Below are 18019 nucleotides of genomic sequence, written 5' to 3' on the forward strand. Positions count from 1 at the left end.
AATCATTCATTCTTCTTCTTCGAAAGTAAAATCATTCATTCTCTTTGTAATCTTTCTTCTTTTTCTTTTTGATACGTGTCGAACAAACTTTGCCAATGTTTGATCGCCAATCTCGTGAAGCCGATGATCCATGTAGAGCCACTCTCTGCAACCAATTAATCTTGAAGAAAAATTTGAGTCACCAAATCCAGGTTTGTTGCTTTCTCAATTTTCTTTTTAATTATTTTTTTTTCATTAAAAACCAATCTAATAAATAATAATTTTCTTAATTTGACTAAGTATAAAAAGAAGATTTAAATTTAAGTGTTAATTTTCAATTACGTTGAAAACCAATCGAACTTAACATCCGGTTAGAATTTCTTTAGGTCGGTTAGATGTGTTAAGTTCAATTTGTTTACACGTAATTCAATCTTAACATTTTTTTTTTTATATTTCCTTTTAAATAAAACATGTTTTATACATTTTAACAACTAATATTTTAACAACTAAATTTGAAGTATAAAAAAATATTTTAAAAAGAAGATTTAAACGTAAGTGTTAATTCCCAAATACGTTGAAAACCAATCGAACTTAACATCCGGTTAGAATTTCTTTAGGTCGGTAAGAGGTGTTAAGTTCAATTTGTTTACACGTAATTCAATTTTAACATTTACTTTTTAGATTTTCTTTTTTAATTAAAAACGTTTTGAAAATTTTAACAACTAAGATTTTAATAAATATTTTTGAGCTTATCTAAAATTTTAAGTAGAAAAAATATTTTAAAAAGAATATTTAAACGTAAGTGTTAATTTTCAATTACGTTGAAAACAAATCGAACTTAACATCGGGTTAGAATCTCTTTAGTTCGGTTAGAGGTGTTAAGTTCAATTTGTTTACACGTAATTCAATTTTAACTTTTTAGATTTTCTTTTTTAATTAAAAACATTTTGAAAATTTTAACAACTAATATTTTATATAAACATTTTTGAGCTTATCTAAAATTTTAAGTATAAAAAAATATTTTAAAAAGATGATTTAAACATAAGTGTTAATTTTCTATTACGTTGAAAACAAATCGAACTTAACATCCGGTTAGAATCTCTTTAGGTCGGTTAGAGGTGTTAAGTTCAATTTGTTTACACGTAATTAAATTTTAACATTTCTTTTTTAGATTTTCTTTTTGATTTAAAATGTTTTTAACTTTTATTTTTGGTTTTATAATTAAGTTTTAAGATATTTTTAAAATAATGTTTTTCGCCTTTTTATTTTGGATTTAAAACTAAATTCTAAGGGTTTTCTTTTAAGGGGTTTTTGTAGTGTGTATTAAGAAAACTTTCAAATTTTGTGGGAATGTTGTTGTAGTTAAAGATGATGTTCACTTGGTAAGAAAGAATTGATTTTACGAATTCTCTTGTTACAGTTTCTGTTATCTGCATTGAAATTATTGTTGAAAAAAAAACAAAGTTCAAACTTTGCATTTTGTGGAGACACTACATTGGTGGAACTAATGGTCAACTTGTATTTGCCACAAATCTGTTTGTGATCATAAAATCACTCACAAATGTTAATGACAAAAAAAAAAAAAAAAAAAAAAAAAAAACAACTTTTCTGCGCCAATTTGAGACATAAGCCTATACGTAATTGTTTCAATGACTCTTTTCATATTGTTAAACAAAGGCATCAGGCGGCGCTTGCTCCGGTATCTGAACACCAAAAAAATCTTAAGATTATAGTTTTGGCAATCAAATTTTGTAATCAACTTAAAGACTAGTTTTGAGCAATTTACCTCCCCTGGATTCCATTTCTCCTTTAACCAGATGCTACTATCAACAGGATCACCTATTTGCAGCTCGGTTCTGCCGCAAATGATTCAAATTAGAAACATCATAGTATGTTTTGACGATCTATTTGTCACATGTTCAACAACGGTTTTTCGTTGTGGAAATAGAATGGGGACTTACCCGGAAGATGTATTTGTTGTGTCTACAGCAGGAGCAGTGAAAGATGCAACAGGGACATTGAAGTTGAATGCGGCCTGATTGTTCTGGGAAGTGTTGGGAGCCGGCGCTGAAGTTGATGGACCAAAGATGTTATTGTTTTGTGGAGTTGTGGCGAGTCCAGGTCCAGGTCCAAATGATGCTGGTTTGAATGTTGTTGATGGATGGGTTTGGAAACCAGAGGGACCTGTGATCATTTGCAAAAGAGGTTTTAGATGATGTGGAGTCTTGGCCTCTGAGCAAAGTTTAACTTTAGTAGTACCTGAAGGAACAGGTTGAGGAGTGTTGACGCTGAAAGCATTTGGTTGTTTATTAAAGCTTGCAGAGGCATTCGGAGGTCCTGATGAACTATGTCGAGGAACAATGGGAACCGAGAGTTACTTTATGAAGGCAACACAAACTTATTGGCATATGAAAAAAATGGATAAAGCAACCAAAAGTTGATACCTGAGACCACCAGCATTGGTATTGGGGAATGCAGTTTGTTGATTATTCGATTGTTGATTAAAGCTTGCAAAGGGATTCGGAGGTCCAGATGAACTATACAGATGAATAGTTGGCCAAAGAGGAAAATGGAAACCAAGAGTTTATAAACGTAACACAAACTTGTAGGAATATGGAATATGGAGAAAGCCCACAAAAGTTGGTACCTGACTCCACCAGCATTGGTATTGGGGAAGGTAGTTTGTTGATTATTTGATTGTTGATTGAAGCTTGCAAAGGCATTCGGAGGTCCAGATGAACTATGTCGAGGAACAATGGAAAACCAAGAGTTAGTTAGTTTATGAAGGCAACACAACCTTACTGGAATATGAAAAATGGAGAAAGCCCACAAAAGTTAATACCTGAGTCCACCAGTATTGGTATTGGCGAATGCAGTTTGTTGATTAAAGCCAGAGAATCCTGGAGGAGAGGAATTGATCTGACCAGTCGGTGGGAAGATACTAGGAGTGGTTGCAGCAAACGGGCTTTGATTGGCGGTAACAGAGCCTTTGTATGGATTCCGCAGAAAGTTTTCAAACTCAGCTATTTTGGAGTTTTGCAGATTCCTCTCCCTCTCAACCTATATGATGCACCATCATAGGCCAGGAAAAGAGGAAATCGACTTATGTCTTATGAGTATGAAATGAAAACTAGTGTAAGTATAACAAACATAAGAAAGGTTAATCTCACAATCGACTGTAGAGGTATCCCTCGTTTAGCCTCTTCGTATGCCATTGCACGTAGCTCTTCATAGCTGATATCACCCGTAACATCACATGGAAAACTAGAAAAAAAAAAAAAGAAGAAGATACAAAAGATCAGACACGTTATAAAGAATGGGTAAAGATCAAGGATGCTGAACCAAATGAAGCAATACATACTATTTCCAGTGGCCGTAGCATGTGAGCTTCCACATGGGTCTCTCATTTTTAAAATCGTCTTGCATTACCCGCTTACACGCAGCAGGATCTGTGCATCTTTGCATAGTAACCAAGAGAGAAACAGTTAATTTCCAAAGAAACAAACGGCTAAAAGGATGATATAAATAGAAGAAGCATATGCAAACTTATAATATATATACTCACTTATGGTCTGCCGGCTGCGTCTGTTTACCAGCCTGCTGCGCAGCAGCAGCACCACCCCCACCAGTAGGTGTAGAAGCCGTTCTTGACCATGTATTCTCAAAAGGCTGAGTTTGCAAAAGCATCATCATGTCACCATTCATTCAACAGGCAAGATGCTTTCTTTTCTTTAAGAAGAGGCACCATTTTTCTCATCCAAAAGCCGAAGGATAACTTGCATCATTCTATCAAACCAAATACTTGCAGCTTAAAAGAAGAAAAACCAATAAAACCTGAAATTGATTCGGTCTGCTGGAACCACCACCTTGTACACCAAATCCAAAAGGATTCGAACTATTCTGTTGCTGCTGTTGTTGTTGTGGCTGTTGTTGTGTACCAAAGCCAAAGGGATTATTTGGCTTAGCTTGTTGTGGATGAAGAAATCTACAATTTTCCCCATACCTACAACTGCAAGAACAACACAAAGGACGATGAATCCAATAATTAGGTGTCTAAGCTTCTACTATCACTAATCATAACTTCAGAAGCAAATAATGGCGAAGATTAGGAGCGATCAAAGTCAATTAACTGTTTGATACATTTAGATTTGAGCTCAATACACATCGTTTTCTACACATTGCTACCTTCGCACATCGATTGTTTTCAAATTAAACCCAGAATATAGAACACGAAACCTAAATTTTTGCAATTGAAACGAACTTCAAAAACTCTTAGAAAACAACACACAAGCAACAAATTGAGTCAAAACAAACCTAGAACAGATGAAGAAGATGATGAAGAGAGAATTTTACCTGCCACGCTGAAAATTTCTGCACAGTTCCTTCCTCATACTCGCTGCTAAAAACTTCAACTGTGTACGTATGTATTTGTATGCGTATATGTAATTTTGCTTCTGGGAAAAAATGAAGCGTTAGATTAACGAAGGAGGAGGTCTTTGTGTAAATTACCTTTTTACCCTAACATAACTTTGAAGTATATAGGGGTATAAACGTAAATCAACCAAAAACTTCATCATCCTCGTTCTCTTATCCATCGTTACTTGGATTCTTCACCAGGAAAATAGAAGAAGGCGAAAAATGGCGGTTTCTCTCCCGAACTCGTTTCTTCAGATTAACCCATGTGTTCCTTCTCTGGAATTGAGAAAGGTAAGCTCGAAATCGATCTCTCATTCCTCCCTCCTTCCCCAAAATCACTAAATTTGTTTGTTTTTTTTTTTTTTCCAAATTAGCCGGTTATGGCGGCAGTGAAAGGAGGAAAACAATCGGCGAGAAGAAGCAGCAATACGGTGGTGCAAATAACGTGTCGTAAGAAGGATTTGCATCCAGAATTCCACGAAGACGCGAAGGTATACTGCAATGGAGAGCTGGTGATGACGACGGGAGGAACAAAGAAAGAGTATGTGGTTGATGTTTGGTCAGGTAACCATCCGTTTTACCTTGGGAATCGTTCGGCTTTGATGGTTGATGCTGATCAAGTGGAGAAGTTTCGTAAGAGGTTCGCTGGGCTTTCTGAGATTATGGAGATTCCGGTGCTTAAAGGAGAAATCGTTATGCCTACTAAGAAAAGTAAAGGTCCTGGCAAAGGGAAGAAGAAATGATGAGCCAGAGTTTGTGTTTTTTTTTTTCTGGTAAAAACTTATATGCCTTTGAATTTGTTGTCTTTTCTATTGAATGCAAGTGACATCTATTTGTTTCATTGAGAGTGAGACTGAGAAATTGGAATTTGGTGCTCTGTGTTATCACTGGTCTTAGAGCAATGTTGTTACAAGTAGTAGTAGAAAGCTCAAGGACAAAGCTTTAGCTTGTGAGTTTGACATGAATTTAATATGGATAGAGATATACTGGTGAGAGTGACATAGCAACAATGAACCAGTAATTAATTCTTGTGTTCTTTTGGTTACAATTCGTATGGGGAATTGTATAAGTGTTCTTTTAGTTCTTGCAAAATGAAAGTTATGGCATGAACTTAATGACTAGTGTAATGTCTAAGTGTTGTGTTGATTGAGATCCTTTTTACATAGATTTGTAGCATGTCTTACCACGACAAAGTGGCGTAGTAATAGTGAGCAGTAAGCACAATCTTGAACTGTGGCCATACCGTATGAGTAGGGTTTGATTGAGAACAAAAAGACAAATATTGGCACTTGGATTTGCTGATTCGCGCAACTCTTCTAAATGGGTGCCTCTGTGGTCATTCCCAATACCACTGTATTTGTGTGACCCATATTTGAAGAGAAGCAGAAGACTCCAGCTGATTCAGAGGTTTTGCTTTTATTGAAGAGTGGAGAGTAGGCCTGGGCTTTCGGTTAACCGTTCGGTTATCGGTTGGGTCCATTCGGTTTCGGTTCTTTCGGTTTTAAAATTTAGTATCCATTCGGATATTATAAAATTTTGGTTCGGTTTCGGTTCGGTTCCGGTTGTTTCGGTTTTAAAATTTAGTATCCATTCGGTTATTTTGCTTAGGATATTTTTGGATATTTCGGTTATTTTTGAGTATTTTCGGATATATTTCAGTTATTTTCGAATATTTTAACTATTTTTACATATTTTTCAAGTATTTTTGATTATTTGGTCTATAAATAACTAATTATTTTGTATTTCGGATATTTGGGTTATCCGAAATATTTCGGTTCGGTACCGATTCGGTTACGGTTATTTTGGTTATTAAATTTACTATCCATTCGGTTATTTTCAAATTTTCAGTTCGGTTCGGTTCGGTTTTTTTCTTCGGTTTCGGTTCAGTACATTCGGTTCGGTTTATTTACCCAAGGCCTAGTGGAGACAGTAGAATTTGTGGGCCATTTAAGGCCCAATTCTACTCAGGTGGAGTCTTCTGCTTCTTTACTAAAGTGTACCTTGAAGGTTTAAAGTGGGCTTTTTAATCCGTTAGTATTAAGAACTGTGTGAAGGTTAGAAGTGGCCCAATCAACTGTACCATAAAATTGTGTTTTTAAAAAATTATTTTGGATTAGACGACTACTTTAAATATCTTAAAGCTCGAGAAGGTGTTCGAGGATAAACTAATGGTCTCCTGTTTCCTAGCATAAGAATGATGAAAGACGCTGTGTTGGGTTAGTTAAACTATACTCCCTCCGTTTCAGTTTAGTTGTCGTTTTAGGATTTAAATTTTGTTTCATAATAGTTGTCGTTTTAGGTTTTCAATGCAAATATTTGGTGAAAATTCTAGTTTTATCCCTACTGTTTTAATGTTTTGGCCAATGAAATTTTTTATAAAATATATTAATAGAGTAAAACAGAAAATTTAATGCTTTCTTAATTTGTGTGAAAAAACCTTAAACGACAACTAAAACGAAACGGAGGGAGTATGTCTTATTAGTTTGTTGATTATGTTGGAATAATACAATTTGTTGGATTAAATAGATTTTAATTTTGCTGGGACAGTGGGACAATACAATTGTTCGTTGCCTTTATTTGTCGAAAATAATGCGTTCGTTTGTTTGTTCGGGGACAGTATTCTGCTCTGTTAATATTGCCAAATCAGTCTTACAAACATTACTACTAGCTCCCTCAATTTTATAATACTTATGAATTAAGTTATCAACTTAATAATAATATGAAATGAATGGGCTTCTCATAGACTGATTGAGATAAATCCATTATCCATGTCTATGTAAATCAACTTATCCTCAATTATGCAGTCGAAGAATATTTCCTTGTAGATTGCATCGTTAAATTATAGTAAGTTGAAATATATTCCGTATATACTATAGTAAATTCAGTATCTTTAAGTGGATCAGTCACTTTATCTTCATTATATAGTGAAAATATTGTTTTGATAGCATAATTAATTAGTTATGGCAATTAGTAAACAAACTAATCATTGTTTTCATAGACAGGGGAGACAAAACTTTTTAAGATCAAAGTATTCTCTAGGTTCTTTTCTAAATTTTAATACTAAAGAAAACCAAAAAACAATTACAGTTTATATTGTGCTATTATTATTATTGGTTGGGTGTCCACATAATTATATAAAAAAAAAAAAAAACATAACTTGGAAAAAGCCAAACAATAATAAAATAAAATTACCTATCAAAAGGAAAAAAGAGTCATTAAATTTTAACTTATTGAGGATATATAAAAAGACCAGTGCTGTGATCGTATTTCCGTATCAGTGTGTCAGTGTATCTCTCATTTTCTCCAATCATATATTTTCGCTCATTTAACAAAATCGCTTCACTTTCCCGATTCAATTTTCCCGGAAAATATCACTTTCCCGTTTCATTTTCCCAGAATAAATCAAAATCTCCATCGTAATTAATTTCTCAGACCTTATATTAACATCAAAGCAAGCATTTATACTGTCTCTGTTTCAATTTCACAAAAAGAAAGACAAAAACAAAAAAACAGAGCGACTAAAAAAAAAAGAATGGTGAAGCCGTTCGAATTCCATGGCGTGGAGGCGGAGAAAGCGGAAGCAATGAGGAGATACAACAACCGTAGAAGCTTCAGGAACATTCTACGTTTAGCCGCCGTAGCTTCGCTGTGTTACTTATGGTTCCCGACGGTGGCGATTTCACTACAAACTGCCGGCGACTGGTTTTACCGGACCGGGGCGGTTTTTATAACCGATCGTTCCGTCGTCTTCGTCTTCGCTAACCTAATCGTCGGTTTACTTTTCTTTCTCTCCGGCGAGAGCAACAACGAGAGTAGTAGTAGTAGTAATGTTGAACCAGAACCAGATCTCTACGATCAATACACCTCTTCTTCCTCCGCCGTAATCGTAACCGCCGACGACGAGAAAGTGGTAGAAGATGATGATGATGATTTGCATAAGCAAATCGTTCCGGCGTTTAACGCGGAGGTTGAGGAGGCGGTTACGACAAAAGAAATTTATAGGAGGACGAAATCGGAGACATTCCGGCCGGTGATGGAGTATCAGAGAACAGAGTCGGAGAAAGTGGTGGAAGACGATGAATCGGAGAAGCGAATCGTTCCGGCGTTTAATCCGGAGGATGAGGAAGTGGTTTTGGATGAGGCTACTCGGGAGGTGGTTACATCACCGGGAATTTATAGGAGGACGAAATCGGAAACGAGGAAAGAGATAATCCGGCCGGTGATGGAGCATCGGAGAACGGAATCGGCGAAAGTGGTGGCGATTGATAGGCTGAGTAGTGAAGAGTTTCGTTTGAAGATAGAGAGTTTCATAATGGAGAAGAAGAAATCGCTTGTTCGGGAAAACGACATCGTTCAATGTCAAGTACTTGGGTCTAGACCTGGCCTCGTTGGTAGTACTGGCTATGGCTCGTGCTAGGCCTAAAAAAGCTGACTTGGAAGTAGAGAGAGGCGAAACACTCAAAAATGACTAAAGTTTGGTATTATTTTACTTTGGTTAATTTTTTAGGAACCTTTTAAAATTAGATGATGCTGGTGATATTTTTTTTAATTAGCTGGCTTGAATTTCATCTTGGATGGTTATGTTTTTCTTTTGGCACCACAATGAAATGAAATACGGAAATAGTAATTTTCTCTGTTATCAACTTTGTCACACAATCGGCCATTCTTTTTAGTAGTTTCAAAGACAATCAAATTAGTTTCAGACGAAGCGATGAGATTTTACGGTGGCTCTCATAGAGACCCAAAAGAGTCGATTATCCCATCGTGAATTGAAAGACTCGACCCAATGGACTACCTATGTTGTTAATCACATATTTTATGGAGTTAGCCTTGAATCAAGCTTAAATTTATAAAATAGAGACATTTTTCATCATGACTCATTCATAAACATAAAAGACCAAACAAAAAAAAAAAAAATTGGAGAAAAAATATGATAATTGCGAATTTGCTATAGGAGGCAAAGCAGAGACCGGAGTGATATAAATAAAAAGGTACTTTGAATATCAAACAGTCTTCTAAATTTCCCCCAAAAGTATAAATCTTTGCTTATGAGACCTAAATTTGGATATAAACATTGTTCTCTCTATAGGGGGTGGTGATACGAAATTACCAACCTACTCATATACCAGAGTACCACACCACTTCTCCTAACTCGCATAACTGGAAGCTCTCTTCAGTCTTCACCAGCACACCTTCTTTTTCTGTTTTTTTTTCAACAAAAATCACATAAAGAGTATTCCCTTAAAATATCAAAAAAAGATCACAAACTTATGCGTGGGTAAAAGAAATTAAATGATTTACCTTGTGATACTTCTCATCTTCTTCACGGTCTATGTAAGCCAAAAGATCATCTTGTCTCATTAAAGCCTCATGTAAAGCCTGAATCATTGAAGAGTGTTGGAGTTAATATACAAATACAAAAACAGTTGCTTTTCATATCAATTAATGAAAGAAATTTAACATGGAATTGAGAGATTTTTCTTTATACCTTTTTTGTAGCGATGAGCTCTGCTTCAAGTGCATCCACGCGATAAACAGCTGTGTTAAGCAACTCCTCTTTCTCACGAGGCATCTCATGTCGCTTCGAGTGCAGTGTTTCTACCTGTTTCTCAAGATCTCCTAGTCTGTTTACAACAGAAGAAAACACATTTCTCTCTGCCATTGTTGCAAAAGCCGGTGAAGGAGGACGAGACTCTCTAGCGTTTGGTCCATCACCTGAAGATTCAGACTGGGAGTGTACTTCATTCTGTGGCAGAGCCACAGATAAGAGAAGCGTAAACAAGTTAACGAAGAACATCATTAGCCACCTCCAGATATAAGTAACCGATCCTATTTTGCCCAAATCGGGTGTATACTCTGAACCTGCACCAACATATTCATTCCATTACAGTGAAACTTTGCGTTGATCTGATTTCTGATTTACATATCATAGTATTTAGGTTCCACAATTTTACCTTTTGAAGCCTTTGGTTTTTCATGGGCCATCCAAGCAACATCCACAACTTTGTCCACCACTGGTGAATCATACTCTGATGAATCAGTAGGATATGATATAGTATTGGCCCAAATCTGAAATTAATAAGGTCAGGTAATAAGCAAAGTAGTCTGAAACGCATACTGTGATTTTCACTTTCGTACAAGAAAGCTCTTACATCTTCACAAACAGGAGTCAGCTTGGGAACACGAATCTCTCTATTTACTTTTGGAGAAGCCATCTCTTCCACTTCAGACCCTGATTCTGCTGTCGAGGTGTCACTAACTTTTATCTGAGCCAAAGAGGACATTAGTGTTACAGTCAGATAGAAATTTTCAAAAACAAAAAACAAGTTTCGCATCTAAGTATAGAAGAGCTTTACCCCAGAAAAAGATGGCTTATCGCATGAGGACACACGGGAAAAACTGTTTAGAGCCGAATTATGCCTGCAAAGCGGTCCACCACTTTGAAGCATCTACAGGTGGGGGAGATCAGTTAGGTAACATTATTCTGTCTTGAGCTAATCTGATTAACCAAAACACAGTAAACAATAGGCTGTGGGAGATTGATTTTTACCTTTAATATCTCAGGGTCATTCCAGGGCCCTTTATCAGATCTCATACAACCACCTCGATCTGCACAGGTGCAAGTGCCACCAAGAAAATCTGGCAGCTGGCTGAAAAAAGTTCCAAATATGGTTAGGAAGTTAAATCATATTTTGGACTGATGTGAACCAAACAAGAGGATTGAGAAGTCTCTACCTTGCATCAATTATCTCAAGTAATTTGTTTTGGTACTTGTTACCAATGACCTATTACAACAACACAACGACAATAGTTAATACGATTCAAGATAATCTTTAGGATAATTTGTGGAAATGCATAAAAAGGGTAAATTTACATGAATCTTCGTGACCGTTTTTGGATCAAGAAATTGTTTCACTGTGGCCCAAACTAGCTTAAAACCAGAACCACCATTGATGATGAACATACGATGAAGTGTCTGCATATATATGAAATGTTACCTCACATTATCTTTTATTAAACTAATTTGAAAACACACATTTTGTTACAAAATCAATAAAAACCACCTCATACCTCAGGGTAGTTATCATTATCAATCTTTTGCAGCTGTATTATGAGATCCCTCGCAGGCTTAGAGAAATTCTTGAACCCCTGCAAAACACAATTTAAACAATTCTTAAGTAATAATATGCAGGACATTAAACACAACACTAAGGAAAATTAAAAGAATCTGATTTTTTGAAGTACCACGCCTTGGACGTCTAGAATTGTTGTACTAGAGTCAATGTGTCTCTTAGCAGCAATGCAGCAAGCTGGAAGCTTAATGTTGATAGTTTTTTCAAACTCTCGAACATGATACCTTATGAATCTTTCGGCCGTAGTGACTTGCATGAGCTTGGCCGGATCAACTAGTCCTAATCTTTCAATGTAAACAGGTCTTCCTTCTTTGTCAACACCATGATAACCATGAGGGTAGTATTTCATAACTTCATCAAACTCTTCAAATTCAAAATCCTATGAACACACATATTGATTTGAGATTAAAACCATCACATGAGATTATAAGTAACATATTGAGATTATAAAAAAGAACATCTAAATCACCTCGAAAATGGTGTCAGTGCCAAAATCTTTTCTCCATTGAATCATATTACTCCACATTAACTTGGTTTTCCCAATATCAAATTTCCTAGCTTTCAAGAATCTAACAGAGAACAAGAACATGAGAATCATCATCATCAACAATGAATTGAGAGAGAGAGTGACAAAAATCTGACCTCAACATAATGTGATAATCATCAAGTGTAGGAGGAAGCAAATTCTCAGAGACGAGTAAATTACGGAATTCATCAACAGCTCGCAATTCCTCAACATCGTGAATATCTTCAATGGTAAGAGAGAAATTACGATCACTGCTTCTTCTCCTGCTGCTACCTTTCTTCTTCAACGAATGTCTGAGTTTGCTTGAAGCTTTCGCAGCTTTCTTCTTGAAATTGAAATTCCCGATTCTTGTTTTCTTCTCATCCTCAGATACTTCGATATCTGATCTCCGTTCTCTTCTCTCATCATTGCTTGAACATCCTTCAAAACCTGAAACCAACAAAAAAATCTCAAACAAAAATTCCCAAAATCTAACATCTGCGATAAAACTCAAAGCCTATAGTTCTCAAAATCAATCTAACAAACCAGAATTGCGTGATTCGATAATCGAAGAAAGGGGATGATAAATTTACTCACAAGGCCTCGCGAATCGATCAAGAGAGCCAGACATGAGGAATCTCCAAGAGAAGAATCCGAAAATCGCGCAGCCGAGAGAGAGAGAGAGAGAAGCGATTCTTCTCAGAGAGAAAATTGAAAGAGACGTAAGAGGGAGAAGTAAAGTGATGATGATGGGGTTTTATAATAATAATTAGTCTTTCTTTAATTACGTTTTTGCGTTACAACGTAATTTGGACTAAGATATGGTTTTTCATTAATTGTGGCCGGAAACACAACGGTATACGCAAACACCGTCGGTGATTTTTTTCATCTTTGGCTTGCTCTGTTTTCTTTCTAAATGTTTCCAGTAACTACTATTTTTTGAGGATTTTTATTTTAGTTTTTAACTAGGTGAGTTCCCGCGCGCGCTAAATACCGTTACTAAATACCGTTATAATTATTTCTTAATTATATAAATTACTTAATAATAAAATATCGATTGATTTTATTATAAATTTAGTGAGACGAATACTTACTAACTACGAGATAATAGTTGTTTACCTAAACATATTCAAAATCTGAGATTTTTAAGTTTAGTGAGATGTTTTTTTTTTTTTGTTGATTAAAAAAGTTTAGTGAGATGTTTGAATAAAACAAATGTTGGATTTGTAATATAAAATAACAAGTTTTGTTATAAATTAGGCTTATTTTTCTATACATATATGAGTTGCTTATGTACCGTTTAAAATCACTATTCATCTAGTCCAAATTAGGTTTTTTTTTTTTGTCAAAATCCAAATTAGGTTTATTTGCCAGATATTTGACTTGTTTATGTACCATTAGTTACATGATTTTTTTTTTTAAAAAAAAAAACTCTTATTGATTGTAAGTACATTTTCCCTTATTTATTTTTTTGTCTTTCTTAATAACATTGACTAATTTTTTTCCGTATTGAGAGCCCAATTTTGACAAGTTTGTCAGTTTGTCACACTATCTGTCCTACGAAACGTATCTTGCGAGATATTTTATTTGAATGGATATCGTTTTTTTGCCTTTTATTTTAAAATTTTCCATTTATTACAATTGACAATTTTTATTTATAAATTAAAATGAAATGGTTCTGTGGAAAAAATATGTCTTCGTAAGATCTTTTGAATAATAAAATTTAGAAAAAACATATTTGTGAATTAGTAAGTATATATAGAAATATTTTACCTAAGAACATCACAATAAAACATTCGGTCAGTCCTAAAAAAATTGTCCTGTTTTTTTGTCAAGATTAGATGTAGAGACAGTGCATTTTGTACACTAACTAACAAAAACAAAGACACTGCAGATATGTCGGCAAAGCCATCTTATTTGTCTTTTATTCCAATTTTTTGTTAACCATATGCCAGCCACATTGCTTCTATGATAAATAACAAACGACTGCAAGTTATAAGTAACAAGGGATAATATTATTATATTTTCTTATAAAAAAAAGCACGAAAACAAGCAACGACGAACACAAGGGTAGACTTAAAATTAATTAGAGTGAGCTTAATTTGCATAATGTAATAAGTAATATAATATGTACACATCACGCTACATACTTTATACAATTTTTTTTTGTTTTTTTTTTGGGAAATGGGTAAAGTGCAGAAGCATTCTTCGATCTCCATCATACAGAGACGACACTTCAGGCTTCTTCCTCCACTTTTGATTCCGACCAATGACTTCTTCTTAATTATGTACACAGCCAATAATTGTTGATCGACCTGCCCCAAGGAGAAGCATAAGCATCGAGAAATGATATTGTCATTCAAAAGAATTTTCGTTTATTTGTCTGTAGTACCTCTCTCATGTGTATTTCCTCAGGTTACGTTTGGCCCGAAACTGACCAAGCTTGTCTCTCCACTCAGCTGCAAATCATATAACCAACAATGTATTGACCATTAGACCAAAGGTTTAAGAAAAACTATAAACTTGCTGATACATAAATCAGTTTAGTCTCAAATGCTGAGCAACCAATCAGACCAGTAAGTTATGTTACCACTAATAAAATGTACATTGTGGATATAGAGACAATAAGCATTACCGGCTTCATCATATCGCTCTTCATCAACAGCTTGCATCATTTTGCTCAAAATATTGAATTCTTTCGTATCAAGACAAGCCTGACCATTTGGTCTGCACAAAGTCAAAAATGAAGATCTAAATTTATGGCACTCAAATTCACAATTAAAAGATGTGATCCGCAAAGATTGATCTTTAAGGTGTCTGAAAATTTACCGGTCTTGTTCAGTAAATAATAAACCATCTGAAGCTGGTGTCGGCGTTGATATCTTCCCTGACTCAATGACTCTCATTCCATCACTATATGCAAGGTACTTGTTCACTTGGATAGGTATCTACAAAAGGATCAACACAATTTTAAATCGCGAACACATATTTGTATTTACCTCAGATGATTAATTGACATAGTAGTGTAATACCTTGCATCTAACAGCGATATTGATTGCATCTGAAGGCCTAAGATCGAAGCTGACACACTCCGAGGCATTACCCACCTGCAATATCGTCACAAAAGAAGCCTTAATATAGCAAATGAGAAACTGAAAAGATTAAAGTTTCCAAAGCTGAATGGAAGTTGTATAGAAGAGGCCAGTTGCAGACCTTTGAAAGGTATAACTGGGCAAAATACGCCTCGTGAACTCTTTTGGTGACTCTAACAAGTCTAACCTGTAGAAGAGTTCACAAAATTTTCATGAGACACTATGTTAACGAGAGAAGGATATTTACATAGAGGAGGACAAACGAAACCACATATCATACTTCGTAACCCATCTTGTCCACCATTTCCTTCACCACTTGATACATGGTGGGTCTTGCCTGCAACAAGTAACAAAAAATTCTATAAAACTTCTCTTCGATCACTCATTAATGATCAATATCAAGATAATAGAGTGATAAAAGCATACAATTTGGACATTGGTCATTGCTGCCATAAGTAACACACTAGGCATCTCCACTGCAATTAGAAACAAAAAACAAAATAAAACACTCAAAACATTGTGAGAGTGTAATAGAAACAACGCTTTGACGTCATCAAAACAAAGCAACTACTTACACACGATAATGGGAAGGAGAAGACCAGTTCCATCTTCCATTTTCAAGACAATAGCAGGGTGAGGAGCATAATCTGGTAAATGCCCTCCCTGAGGATTGTTATGGACACATCGTAGTTGCCTACCATCCCTCATCTTCACCATGAAACCATCTGCTCCACTTTTTACTTCAACTACAACATCAAAAAGACATCAACTTTGAAAAACTGGAAGAACTAAATCAAACCAGACAAAAAAAGCCTCTACTAATCCCACTAACTTACCAGCTTCCACTACACTAGAGTTAACATATTCCTCATCATTCTCATTAAAATTCTCTGCAGTGCTTCCATTACCATCAGAGTGAGAGCTGAAAACACACTTGATACTCTTGTCGCACAATCTAAGAGTGATTGTGGTAGTGCCCTGAGACTTGAAACCTTTTGTCCGATTACCCCAAAATTGTCTTCTAGGTTTCAGACCAGTGTAGTTAACAAGTGAAGCACATGCACCTACTTGTCTTGGACGAATTGCAGGACAAACAACTGGTGCCTGAAGCGATCTCATCTTTCTTTCCTTCAATACACAAAATCAAAACAGAGGATTTTTTAGTACCAAACGAAACATGGCGAAACTCTAGATCACTGATCCATACAATACAACGAAACATTAGATTCCAAATAGATTCCCAAAAAGTCAAAACAATCAATGATCATCGATTTATACCACAGATATTCACAAAATCATTTGATGATGATGATCAATAATTAGCAAGATCAAAAAACAGTTTTTGATTCACTTACGATTTTAGTAAGCAACAATTGGAATCGGGTTAGATCGTGAATGGTACAAACAGTCGCACGTAGATCGATCAAGAAGAAGATCGAAGAGCTCCGAAACAAGCCAAAGAGAGGAAAGGATCAATGGAAGAAGATAGAGATAGAGATACAGATAGAGAGAGAGATTCTTCACTTGAGAGAGTTGAGAGATCAAAGGAGTGAAAGAATCTCCGTTACTTTATCGACCCAGTTTTTTCTTTAATTGTCGATTTTACCCTTTCACCAAATTTTGTTTCATTTTGCCTAATCTTTTTAGTGATGAAATATAAAATTTGGCCAATTTTTTCTTATGTAAACCAAAATGTTCCTAATTTTGCTTTATTTTTAAAAAAGCCAATATGATATTTTAGTACTAATCTCAACTTATTTGTATATAATTAAAAATATAAGAATACTAAGAAAATGCATCAATATATATAACTCGTTAAAATAATTTTACTAAAAAAACATATGATTTTGGTTTCATTTTAGGACACCGTCAATTACTTGTAATGTGAGCAAAGATCAACCAACAACTATGATAAATAATAATAGAATTTAGTGGTAGAAAATTGTAGGGGATTATTCATTTCTTTTTTTGGTTGACAAAATAATTCACTTTCAAAAGTGATTGGTGAAAAATAATAATATCACTTATGTAAATAATATTTCTCAGCAATGGTTCTTCTGAGTTCTATTAAAAAAAAAAAAAAAGTGATTGGTGAAAATGTTTTTGATTTCGTCGTTTCCTTGATTCATTCATTTTTTATTTTAAAAGAAAAAAAAAAGGAAATTGTGAAATGGGAAGGGTGAAAAAGGGTATTCAATTATATAGCCGTGATGACGTGAGAACGAGAAATTGTAAAAGCTCGACACGTCATCAACTAACGGCAGGCGAAAATAAATCGCCTAGATGGATGCCACGTGTACCTGCGCATTTGTAATCACAGATGGATTTGGATAAGGTAGTAGTAGAATTTATTAGAAACATGGACTCTCTTTTTTTCTGTCTTTTTTTGTATTTTTTCTCCATCTTCTAGATGTACCTTTTGGTAATGTCTAAAGTAAAATTACTTATATTATTAACAAAAGATTACTATATATTTACATCTATTTTTATATATAATAACGATCAAATAGTTAATCTTGTAAGAAAAAAAATAGAGTTCGTAAAATATCAGTTTTAATAAATATTGTTTTTATCAAGTTATCATATATTAAAAAAAGATAGCAATAAGTCGTGAGTATTGGCCAATAAGCGGAAAATACAAGTCATATTCGAGGAAAGTGAAATAAGCAAGTTGAAAGTATATCGTAGCTTTGAAGTCAATGTCAATAATGGGCCCATTGATATGCAAATACCTTATCGGTCCAAAAATTGATAGGTAAATGGCTTCATAAGCGTTCCTTCGTTATCCATTTTCCCAGCCTCAAAAATATCTCCCGCAATGTTTGGATTTTTTTTCTCATTTGTATTTTTCCTCTAATATTGTGACATTGCTTGTAACTTTGAAAGTACTCGGA

At 34.9% G+C, this 18019-nt stretch overlaps 5 protein-coding genes across 6 annotated transcripts; 2 read left to right on the top strand and 3 right to left on the bottom strand.

Moving 5' to 3' along the window:
- Window positions 1-1410: 1410 nt before the first annotated feature.
- Window positions 1411-4462, bottom strand: LOC9323652 (zinc finger CCCH domain-containing protein 16). The gene is made up of 12 exons (XM_021035476.1): window positions 4333-4462; window positions 3814-3988; window positions 3545-3648; window positions 3341-3436; window positions 3150-3243; window positions 2822-3039; window positions 2627-2719; window positions 2424-2516; window positions 2239-2324; window positions 1941-2163; window positions 1766-1835; window positions 1411-1682 (listed from the first exon to the last, which is right to left on the bottom strand). The coding sequence occupies exons 1-12, from the start codon at window positions 4368-4370 to the stop codon at window positions 1647-1649; spliced, it is 1326 nt and encodes a 441-aa protein (XP_020891135.1). The 5' UTR covers window positions 4371-4462; the 3' UTR covers window positions 1411-1646.
- A 134-nt stretch (window positions 4463-4596) lies between these two features.
- On the top strand, window positions 4597-5284 carry LOC9325084 (50S ribosomal protein L31, chloroplastic). Its single transcript, XM_002887542.2, has 2 exons — window positions 4597-4686; window positions 4770-5284. The coding sequence occupies exons 1-2, from the start codon at window positions 4618-4620 to the stop codon at window positions 5136-5138; spliced, it is 438 nt and encodes a 145-aa protein (XP_002887588.1). The 5' UTR covers window positions 4597-4617; the 3' UTR covers window positions 5139-5284.
- A 2282-nt stretch (window positions 5285-7566) lies between these two features.
- Window positions 7567-9034, top strand: LOC9323653. The gene has a single exon (XM_021035011.1). It carries the CDS (start codon window positions 7928-7930, stop codon window positions 8810-8812), a length of 885 nt encoding a protein of 294 aa, XP_020890670.1. The 5' UTR covers window positions 7567-7927; the 3' UTR covers window positions 8813-9034.
- A 290-nt stretch (window positions 9035-9324) lies between these two features.
- Window positions 9325-12882, bottom strand: LOC9323654 (phosphatidylinositol/phosphatidylcholine transfer protein SFH5). Its single transcript, XM_021035010.1, has 14 exons — window positions 12631-12882; window positions 12171-12483; window positions 11998-12097; window positions 11641-11907; window positions 11467-11544; window positions 11270-11371; window positions 11131-11180; window positions 10946-11045; window positions 10752-10844; window positions 10548-10661; window positions 10350-10464; window positions 9884-10257; window positions 9697-9774; window positions 9325-9596 (listed from the first exon to the last, which is right to left on the bottom strand). The coding sequence occupies exons 1-14, from the start codon at window positions 12662-12664 to the stop codon at window positions 9576-9578; spliced, it is 1839 nt and encodes a 612-aa protein (XP_020890669.1). The 5' UTR covers window positions 12665-12882; the 3' UTR covers window positions 9325-9575.
- Window positions 12883-14039: 1157 nt separating this feature from the next.
- Window positions 14040-16657, bottom strand: LOC9325085 (bifunctional nuclease 1). 2 transcript variants are annotated; one of them, XM_021035527.1, is made up of 11 exons: window positions 16481-16657; window positions 15962-16248; window positions 15701-15871; window positions 15552-15601; window positions 15406-15462; window positions 15247-15312; window positions 15066-15140; window positions 14863-14981; window positions 14669-14760; window positions 14426-14492; window positions 14040-14348 (listed from the first exon to the last, which is right to left on the bottom strand). In XM_021035527.1, exons 2-10 carry the CDS (start codon window positions 16242-16244, stop codon window positions 14431-14433), a joined length of 975 nt encoding a protein of 324 aa, XP_020891186.1. In that variant the 5' UTR covers window positions 16245-16248; window positions 16481-16657; the 3' UTR covers window positions 14040-14348; window positions 14426-14430. The 2 variants fall into 2 exon arrangements, with proteins under 2 accessions (XP_020891186.1, XP_020891185.1); XM_021035526.1 differs by having other exon boundaries at window positions 15962-16253.
- Between the last annotated feature and the right edge of the window lie 1362 nt (window positions 16658-18019).

The sequence above is a fragment of the Arabidopsis lyrata genome, assembly GCF_000004255.2.
Source record: "Arabidopsis lyrata subsp. lyrata unplaced genomic scaffold ARALYscaffold_2, whole genome shotgun sequence".
Classification (NCBI taxonomy): domain Eukaryota; kingdom Viridiplantae; phylum Streptophyta; class Magnoliopsida; order Brassicales; family Brassicaceae; genus Arabidopsis; species Arabidopsis lyrata.

Bases quoted from the DNA above. Each gene is read 5' to 3' on its own strand.
- LOC9323652 (XM_021035476.1), bottom strand. From the start codon at position 4,370: ATGAGGAAGGAACTGTGCAGAAATTTTCAGCGTGGCAG. The intron at 3,649-3,813 runs GTTTTATTGGTT...TTGCAAACTCAG, and splicing joins GCAGACCGAATCAATTTCAG to CCTTTTGAGAATACATGGTC. The intron at 2,325-2,423 runs GTATCAACTTTT...TCCTCGACATAG, and splicing joins ACCAATGCTGGTGGTCTCAG to TTCATCAGGACCTCCGAATG.
- LOC9325084 (XM_002887542.2), top strand. From the start codon at position 4,618: ATGGCGGTTTCTCTCCCGAACTCGTTTCTTCAGATTAACCCATGTGTT. The intron at 4,687-4,769 runs GTAAGCTCGAAA...TTTCCAAATTAG, and splicing joins CTTCTCTGGAATTGAGAAAG to CCGGTTATGGCGGCAGTGAA.
- LOC9323653 (XM_021035011.1), top strand. From the start codon at position 7,928: ATGGTGAAGCCGTTCGAATTCCATGGCGTGGAGGCGGAGAAAGCGGAA.
- LOC9323654 (XM_021035010.1), bottom strand. From the start codon at position 12,664: ATGTCTGGCTCTCTTGATCGATTCGCGAGGCCTT. The intron at 10,662-10,751 runs GTAAAGCTCTTC...TCTTTGGCTCAG, and splicing joins ATAAGCCATCTTTTTCTGGG to ATAAAAGTTAGTGACACCTC. The intron at 9,775-9,883 runs GTATAAAGAAAA...TCAATGATTCAG, and splicing joins AGCTCATCGCTACAAAAAAG to GCTTTACATGAGGCTTTAAT.
- LOC9325085 (XM_021035527.1), bottom strand. From the start codon at position 16,244: ATGAGATCGCTTCAGGCACCAGTTGTTTGTCCTGCAATTCGTCCAAGA. The intron at 15,463-15,551 runs GTATGCTTTTAT...TACTTGTTGCAG, and splicing joins CAATGACCAATGTCCAAATT to GCAAGACCCACCATGTATCA. The intron at 15,141-15,246 runs GTCTGCAACTGG...ACGATATTGCAG, and splicing joins CCCAGTTATACCTTTCAAAG to GTGGGTAATGCCTCGGAGTG.